Raw genomic sequence first — 9402 nt, forward strand, 5'->3', positions numbered from 1 at the left:
AACTACCCAACAATGTTGTGATGCATGTCGATCCCAAAGTTACTGTAGAATAGAACTTTCAGTGTTGTGGCGGTGGTTCCTGTTGTTGCAGCGCTCCCTCATCACTGCACTTACCAGTACAGCACAGCTGTGCTGCATGCTAGTTCCATATTTTCATGCATGTAAAAACATGTCTCCACAATTTGTGTGTTCATGCCGTCCCCTAGCTACCGCATACTTGTCCATCTAACTAGTACAAGAGTTCTTATATAGTAAAGGTTCAGTTACTTCCCTAAAATATACAAAGACTAAAAAGGAAGCAAATGGTTTGTTTATCTTATAATATGAATCATTTTTAATATCTAAGACGCTTATTTAATGCTAACTTTGCATTATATTTGTCTTGCATCATTTCTACACCATTTTTAGCTTCATCTATCGATAGACCGTTTAGCTCATACTTCATAAACTTAATTGTTGTGTGATAGCCTTAATAACGTCACCTTTTTATAGGGCAATGAAAAATTTTGTCTCTATGGTTGTATTTAAAATTAGTGGTAGCTAGTTGCTAAAACAAAATACTTTTGAGTTCAACATGAAAATATAAATATAAGTCTAAGTTTGTGAAGTTTTTCATGCTCTCATACCAATCTTTTTATTTTTATTTTTCATTTTTCGTCACGGACCATATTATTTGATTTATGATAAGGAAATATAAGTCCAATTAGTTTGTAATACTGCTTGACTGGAAGCATGGATGAGTGATACAGGTATATATATGAGGATGATTTGAGGAGATTCTTGACGGAAGAGGAGGTACAGACCATCTTTCCAATGTTTGAAGGCGCCCTTGATACTGGAAGGATTAAGAAATCTGCATTTCGGAATTGGGTGGTCAGCACATGATCCTTCATTTAGATTCATGGCTTTTATTTCTTCCATATCAAACTTTAATTAGTCTTTTTAATATTTTTATACTAATAATTTACCCCAAAAAAATCAGTTTATAAAACCAACTTCTCATCATGTAGGTTAATACTTTGTATGTTGAAGAGAAACATATAGATTAAGGCTTCGTTTGGGATTGCTTTATTACTGCTTCTTAAAACAACTTTTTAATATAAAAAATAAAATTTTTATACTATAAAACTTTTTTAAGAAGCAATAAGACAGCTGTCTCTAGGGGTGTCAATTTCGGATCACGGGTCGGGTTTGGGTCGAACCCAAAACTAACCCAACACTATTCTGGTCAACCCGAACCCAAGGGGTTTTCTGGACCCGAACCAGACCCGCTTCGGGTCCGGGTCAACCCAACTTGACCCGACCCGAATGACCTAGTGCCAATAAAAAATTGCTAGTTTTCGGGTGCAAAACGGGTAAAAAAAAGGTCAACATGGGTTTTCGGGTAAAAAACGGACCAAATTTGGTTCAACGGGTCAATTTTGGGTCAATGGATCAGCGGGTCAACCCGAACCCGACCCGCTTTTTGAAACAGGTTGAATTGTTGAACCTGAACCCAACCCATTTTGGGTTCGGGTCAAACCAAACCTGAAATTTTCGGGTCGGGTTCTAGGGTCAGATTAAATATTGACACCCCTAGCTGTCTCAAACGAAGCCTAAATGTTAAATATTAAGTTGACCTCTTCCAAGTTCAGTTCATTAGTTGAGATTTTCCGCAACTAATTATATGCAGGTAAGAGCTTACAGAGAGAGAAAATCACTTGCCCATTCCTTGAATGACACTAAGACGGCAGTGCAACAGCTGCATAAGCTTGCCAGTGTGGTTGTGAGTGTGATAATTTTTGTGGTATCACTTCTGGTAACGGGGGTTGCAACAACGAAAGTTTTTGTAGCAATCACTTCTCAGCTTCTACTACTGGGATTTTTATTCCAAAGCACTGGAAAGACTCTATTTGAATCAATAGTCTTTGTTTTTGTCATGCATCCTTTTGATGTTGGCGATCGCTGTGTCATCGATGGTGTCCAGGTTAGATACCAGTAATTCATTTACAATCAAATCGATTTCTTCAAGTAGTGATTTTTTTATAAATATCGATGTATCATTTGTGAGCTTGTAGCTATATATCTTATGTGTCTAATTTCAGTTGAACTTATTTGATAATTGAACACTTAATCGCAGTTCTGGCATTTTGGACTTTGCTGGAACACTGCCTTGTAACACGAATTAAAAGAGTTTCTCTTTTTAGTGAATATTAAACTTTGTGTGGAACATTTAATCTTACGTAGGACATAATTGCAGATCAACTACTACACTATTTGCGAGTAATTTTATGCAACAGAGGTGCTGCTTTATTTAAGGCCTTGTTTGTTTTTGCACTTTTTTGCTTTTTCTGTTTCTAGACAGAGAAATTATTTTTTGGCCGGTGTTTGAATGAGACATTTCTATAGAAATGCTTTTTAGGGAACTTAATTTTTTCTACTGTTTTGAGAAGCTTTTTAATAACTGCTTATACGTTCGAAAACTTTATTTTCTTAACCATTGTTTATAAAACTATCTTTTACAAATGAAGAGAAAGAACCAAAGGAAGATTAAGTGATATGCGTTGAGATTATGGTTGTAAAAAACTCCATAATTGAAATCATAAGATCAGGGGCAGTGATAGCATCAACTGGTTGAGCATGTATAAAATTATTAGTGTATTTTGTGCGTTCATCTTTGTCGGTATGTTCTTCACAAAACTAAAAATCCTATTAGTAGGACTATGTGATTTACAAATAATAAGCTCCTGGAGGAACTGCACCAATGGCGGCATTAAGCAGCTGACCGCACATCGCCAGATGGAGTAACTATGTCATTTCTTATGGGCGTCAATGACTCTTTCTTTCCAAGTGCGCTAACATATTCTCCTGATTGATCCTTTACCCTCCATCAATCAGGTATTCTCATTGATCTCGCAAGAGGATAATCAAAGAACTGTTGGGCAGTAGTACTTTGATGGATGAATCAAGAGTGAAATGGCTCTCAGTGTCAAGAACAATAGCTTCAATACAATGAAGAACCACAACTCCAATAACGACATAAATTTCAAGAAAGACGATCCTGTTAAATCCGGATTTAGTAATTCCTAGGCTCATAAATTTTGAAAAGTGTTTGGTATGACAAATTTTAAATCCTGTTAAATCCAAAAAAGTTGTTTGGCAACAGATCGCGACACGGGCGCCGCGGGAAGAAGTTCCTCAACGGTAAGTGGCATTAAATCCGAATAGGAATGGGATTAGGATTTAGACGGATTTACCGGATTTATGCCGTAAATCCGTAAATCCTGGATTTGTTGGATTTAAAGCGGCGCGGATTGCATTTGGCTAGATTACGCTAAATCCTACTAAAAATGATGCACAAATCCAATATCAAACACCCCCATAATGTTTTCCTCTGTTATTTCTATCTGCATCACGTAGGTATCTAAAACTTGTTTTTGGCTTTAGGCTTTAGCTATTTTCCAGCTTTTGTCTCTTTTCTATACAAGGCAAGGTAGGGATCATTGTAAATTCGAAAATTTTGAATAATAGTTTTCTTTCGGGTTTTCTTTCTCCTTCCGTCACTCTGTTTTCTGCAACATATAAATATCTTTTTTTATTGGAAAATAACTTTATATCATCAAATCATAAACAGAAAATTGTAAACTTGATTTACTGCAGATGATCGTTGAAGAAATGAACATTCTGACCACAGTCTTCCTTCGCCATGATAATGAGAAGATTTATTACCCGAATGCAGTGCTGCTCACAAAGCCTATCAGTAACTTCTACCGAAGCCCACATATGTTTGATACGATAGAATTCCATATTGATGTTTACACTCCCGTTGACACTATTGCTGCTTTGAGAAAGGCAATTCAGGCGTAAGCTTACTTACCTCTGTTTTCTGTACCCTGGGGAAAAACTTGCCTTGGGACTTCTTCTGTTAAATTTAACCTTGAATATAACTTAGACACTTCTTCTAAGCAACAAAATACTTCTTTCTATTTTGTGAGAGAGTACTAGTTGTTGTTTAGAAGTTAATTTTCTGCAATTTTTCTCCTTATTTTAGCAAAATATTTACGTAGTTGCAGAATTTAAGAGTTTGATGTCTTATGATGCCAACTTTTGTAGGTATTTGGAAAGCAAGCCAAAGCACTGGAATCCAAAGCACACAGTTTTAGTGAAAGAGATTGAGAATGTGAACAAGATGAAGATGTCCCTCAACGTTCTGCACACAATGAATCACCAAAACTTTCCAGAACGGAACAGTAGAAGATCAGAGCTCGTCTTGGAGCTGAAGAAAATCTTCGAAAGCCTCGGAATCAAGTATAATTTGCTCCCCCAGGAAGTTCATCTTACACAAGTTCTCGGTGCCAATCCCAGAATTCCTGCTCCTCCGGATCCAGCTGCATATCTCTGGAGTAATCACTAGCTGGTTTTATCATAAACTTTTGGTCATTAATATGCTGATTGATCATCTTCAATCACAGTTGTATTGATGTGTTTTTCCTTTGCAGCAGGTGAGTTCATGAAGAACGAAGACTGATGAAAAGCAGGAGCATGAAATAATATCAAAATACCTATGGCAGCCATAGGCTTCGTTTGAGACAACTTTTTAAATTCTTTTTAAATCAGCTTTTTAGTAAAAAAGAAAAAAATTCGTACTAAAAAATTGATTTGAAAAGCAATAAAAAGGCCGTCCCAAAGGAAGCCATAGTTGATATCTATTATCCTTTCTTTCATCATAAATAGTGCATCATCTTTCAATTGAGTTGCATTCAGTGGGAATTCTCTAATGCACAAGTCCAAATCTTTATATATTTTTGCTCTTTTCTCTCAATTTCCCTCTCCCCTATCTTGTCTTGGGGGCATTTCATTGTTCTTCTCAGTTATGTCTAATAATAGATGTGTTATGAAAGATTTTGTTGATATGATTAAGGAATGTGATTTATCATATAAGAAATTTCATGCATCTAATCTTACTTGGCTGAATGCTCACTGGAATCCTTATTTCCTCCGGCTTGATCAATCCCTTTGAATCTTTGCTCACAATTCAACTCAATTGAACTGCTCCAGATCATTCCCCCGTGATTATTTCTTTAAAAAGCTTGCTATGGAAGTCCCAAACTTGGTAGATTTTTGTAATTATCCATGAGGTTTGCTTAACAATTAGAGAATATCTTATAATATAAGTTTTTTATTATTCAGAATAGTTTTGCATCCTAATGATAATTAAAATCATTAAAGTATGCTATGGCAATTTTAACTTTTAAGGATTTTAAGCCTTGCAATCAAGAGACCGGATTGAAACCACTTGCAACTTCCTCTTGAAAAAACTTCAAAATGAACTTAAAATAAGCCTTTTTTTTGTTTTAGGGTGGACAATAAAACTGAGATAAGCATAATTTGAGGGATGAAATAAAAAATAATTGCTCACCCTAAAAGAATATTTTTATTAGAAATTTTGGCTAATGTTTTTATTGAGAGGTGTATAAAATAGTTAAAATGTTTATTCTATTAAGGAAAAAATTCATAGTGGATAATTGTTCATCATATGCTCTTCTTAGGTCCTGCTAGCTTAGATTTGATCATTTGAAGGATAGGCTTGGCTCAATACTTCATAAAGAAATTTCTATTATTTATAAATTTATAATAATAATTGTTGTGTTGTAACATTCATAGCAGTACAATAGAAAAATAGAGAGTTTAACGTATTAGCTTTGCATGAAGACCAAGCAGACACAGAGAAGAGAGAAGTGCAAGCATTGTAAGAGATATCAAAATTTTTATGTGGAAATCATAAAAGAGAGAACCCATGAGGTGTAACACAATTAAAATGACTGCACTAGTATCCATATTTGATTTCAAGTGAGGCCCTTTCTCGAGGAAGGCAATGATAAATTATAAAAAATGCATTAATTGGTTGAAGTTGAAAGAGTCATTTGGCAGGAATCAATCAAATATCTAGCTGCTAAAGTTATGAGTTAGAGTTGATTTCAACGTCATTTATCGTTCTTACAAGTGACAGCGTATGTTGGCATTGTTAGCAATGGTACCTGATGAAATCAATGAACTTTGGAGTGGTTATGCAATAATGATTAGAACATTCTAGGTCGGTGGGCTATAGTTGAGTGATGGAGGCTAGATGATTGTAGTTAGGTGACAGAATTCAGAGGACCATAACAAGATGATTGGAGCACCATAATTGGGGGATGATCATCGTAGGATTATATTCAAGTGACATTGATCAATATATTGTAATTAGTTAACAGAGGTCAGAGGGTTTTATTCATGCAATAGTAGTCAGAGGAATTATAGTCGGGCTGAAGTGGTTGGAGGGACAGTAGTCAGATGATAGTGGCCTATAAATCATAGTCAGGCAATAGTAGTCTAATGACAGTAGTTAGCAGGCGACAAAGGTCATATTATCATATTCAAGTGTCGGTGAGTAAAGGAATGTAGTCGCTAGTCGACAGAGGTTGTATGTAACACCTACATATTAGTGCACTTTTCTACCTATTTAGACTATGATTTGGGCTTCTTTAGACTCAAATTGGGCCATTTAGGATTTTGTTGGATTCGTCTCATCTAGATGTTCAGTTCGACTGTAAATTTGTTGAAATCAGAGCTCAAATGACCACAATTTTAATTTTGAAAGTTTTGAATTAAAAAATGCATGGATATTCATGCCGAACAAGACTATTTTTGGTGATGTATCAATAACAATAAATAATAATAATATTAATAATATTTATTAATAAAATAATAAAATTGATAAATAATATTATATAAAATTTTGACTGGCTCAAAATAGTTTGTGTTATTAATTTAAGTTGATGGATCAAATTGGGTCTTACTAGAAGTTGACCCATTTAAATATCCATCTCGAATTCAACTCATTTATTATATGGGTCAACATAACTTGAACTTGACTTGACATGAACCCGCCCAATTTAAATCAAACTAGGGGCATAGTGTCAAGCTTGACTCAAGACCAACTTGAGCTCGATCCACCTATTCAATGCCTAACTCAAACTCGAGCTCGAGAAGAAGAGTACGCTAATTGGCTGCGAACTTTAATGAAAGGTAGAGCAAAGAAAAAAATTAGACTTAAGATTTATAATTGAGCCAGTATATGAGCCAATGGGTTGAGCCCACTCAAGCTTGTATAATAAAAAATATCAGCCTCAACTTGTAACTTATAAATTTAAACTCGCGAGAGCTCATTAGCAAATCAAATTTAGGTCTGCTAAGCTCACTTACACCTTTAAATCTAAATATAATATTTTTAAATTATTTTATGGTAAAGATCATGCATATTTTCTGGAGCAATGAAATTTATTTAACTCAAATATTATATGTTTATTGTTTATCTCTACCCCACTCATCAAACTCGAATCCAGTCCATTTATTTCAAACCTAAATAGTAATCAGATCAATTTTAAATAAATTTTGAGTTATTAATTAACCTGAAATTAATCTAAATTTTAATTGGGTAAAAATTTTATATAAGATAAAAACTAATCATACTTTTTAAGTTAGGGGAGCTTTGAATTTTTCTTTGGGAAAATTATTAGGTGCGGAGAATGGACGTAGAGATACGTCTGGACATCTACTTAAAATTTGGCACATGTAGTGCACTTTGGTTGTGTTGTTTGTGTGCTTTATATGTGTTTTACCTGCACTTTAGTTGCGCTTTGACTGTTCTTTTATTGCGCTTGTTTACTGCACTTTGACTGTGTTTTAGTTGCACTTTAGTTATGTTTTGACAGTTTTTTTGTTGAGCTTTTTTATTGCACTTTTATTGTGTTTTATCTGTACTTTACCTGCGCTTTGGTTGTGCTTTTGATGCGCTCACGTAGAGAGCTTTTTCTAGTTGAGCTAAGGCTTTAGTCAATGCCAGCCCTAAAGATGCTTTTGCTTGTCTTGTCTCTCCATAACAAGCTGAGGTAGATGGGCTCGCCCGAACCTGCTCCCGTTAACCGGAGGTATAATCCGACCGTCTTCGATTATCCTGAGCCCCATCAGCAGCCTTTGCTGAGAGAACTTTTCAAAGATGTCAAGCGTTAAGGAAAAAAAATCATTTTTTCGTTATCCTGGGGTTCCACTGATACATTAAATATATAAAATAAAATATAAATCCAACGTGTCCACTCCACTTGTCAAATTTTAAGTGGATGATCGGACATATCTCTATGTCTGGTGTCTGCACTTAATAATTTTCATTTTCTTTGGGGTTCTTATTTGAATAAATTATTATGTGCGGTCACCATACGATCCAGAAGTGAATTAGGATCCACCACATCACCCTAATACATAATAAATGATGAGATGGCTCGTCTTAATTCGTCTCTAAATGACCTCCGATGATCGCACCTAATAATTTCTCCTTACCTTAATGTTATTTGCGGGATCATTTATTGGAATTTTTATTGCATCCTCCCACCTGACGTAAAGATACGTCCTCCCAGAACTAAAATTGCGCTAAAAAAAGAGAAATACCGAGCAATACCAAACAATAACGAGGAATATCATCATGTGAAGACCAATACCGAATTATACCGAGCTATACCGAGTAATACCGAGCAATACAAAAAAATACCTAGTTTTTCCTAGAAAAAACTCGGTATTTTTTTTATTGCTCGGTATAGCTCGGTATAACTCGGTATTGGTCTTCATATGATGATATTCCTCGTTATTATCAAATAATACGTAGCAATACCGAGCAAAAACCGAATTTTTTAGCGGTGGGAGGACATATCTCTACGTTAGGTGGGAGGACATTAGACATATCTCTACGTTAGGTGGGAGAACGCAATAAAAATTCCATTTATTGAGACCTCTAAATGGTTTGTGGAGTGACCTCATCTGAATATCTTAAAGCCCTAGCGCTAAATCCGTCCCTAGTTGTGTTTTCTTTTGTTCTGTTGCAGCCGACGGGTAGAAGAGGGCAGAATCAGGTATCACGAAGGCGATAATGGCTTCTTCTTCTTCCTCGTTGTTGACTTCGGACGACGAAAACCTTAGGAAAGAGGTTCTCAGAGAGGTCAATAACTTCTGCCCCTAGCCGATGCATTTCATCGTTCTTATGTCAACTATTGATTTTGTGGCCTCAAACCCTCATTTTCTCCAATTCTCCCTTGATAGTTTTTTTTATAGTACAAATAAAAGAATTACAAGGGATTTCTGTCTATTATTTCAATTGTTCTCACGGCGGAAGCCATTTTTTTTTTTTTCGTTTTGGTTGAAATCCAGATGAGGAATCACGAGATTGCGATCGGGGAGTTGAACAGTCTCTCGGCCTCCCAAGTAATTTCTCATTTTTGTTTGCCATTATACTGAATTTGGTCTCAGGAATTTCGAAAAAATGATATTGTTCTATATTTCTGGATTTATAATAACAGGCTGTATATCAAAAAATTGGCAATATTTATTTCCGTA

The 9402-nt window shown here is 35.4% G+C and overlaps 1 protein-coding gene across 4 annotated transcripts; it reads left to right on the top strand.

Annotated features, from left to right (window-relative positions):
* The first annotated feature begins 719 nt into the window (after positions 1-719).
* Positions 720-4933, top strand: LOC110102107 (mechanosensitive ion channel protein 10-like). 4 transcript variants are annotated; one of them, XM_020830287.2, is made up of 5 exons: positions 720-873; positions 1673-1966; positions 3640-3842; positions 4093-4396; positions 4479-4933. In XM_020830287.2, exons 1-4 carry the CDS (start codon positions 814-816, stop codon positions 4391-4393), a joined length of 858 nt encoding a protein of 285 aa, XP_020685946.1. In that variant the 5' UTR covers positions 720-813; the 3' UTR covers positions 4394-4396; positions 4479-4933. The 4 variants fall into 4 exon arrangements, with proteins under 4 accessions (XP_020685946.1, XP_020685947.1, XP_020685944.1 ...); XM_020830288.2 differs by having other exon boundaries at positions 4482-4933; XM_020830285.2 differs by having other exon boundaries at positions 4093-4382.
* The last annotated feature ends 4469 nt before the right edge of the window (positions 4934-9402 follow it).

Source organism: Dendrobium catenatum, unplaced genomic scaffold (genome assembly GCF_001605985.2).
Source record: "Dendrobium catenatum unplaced genomic scaffold, ASM160598v2 fragScaff_scaffold_243, whole genome shotgun sequence".
Classification (NCBI taxonomy): domain Eukaryota; kingdom Viridiplantae; phylum Streptophyta; class Magnoliopsida; order Asparagales; family Orchidaceae; genus Dendrobium; species Dendrobium catenatum.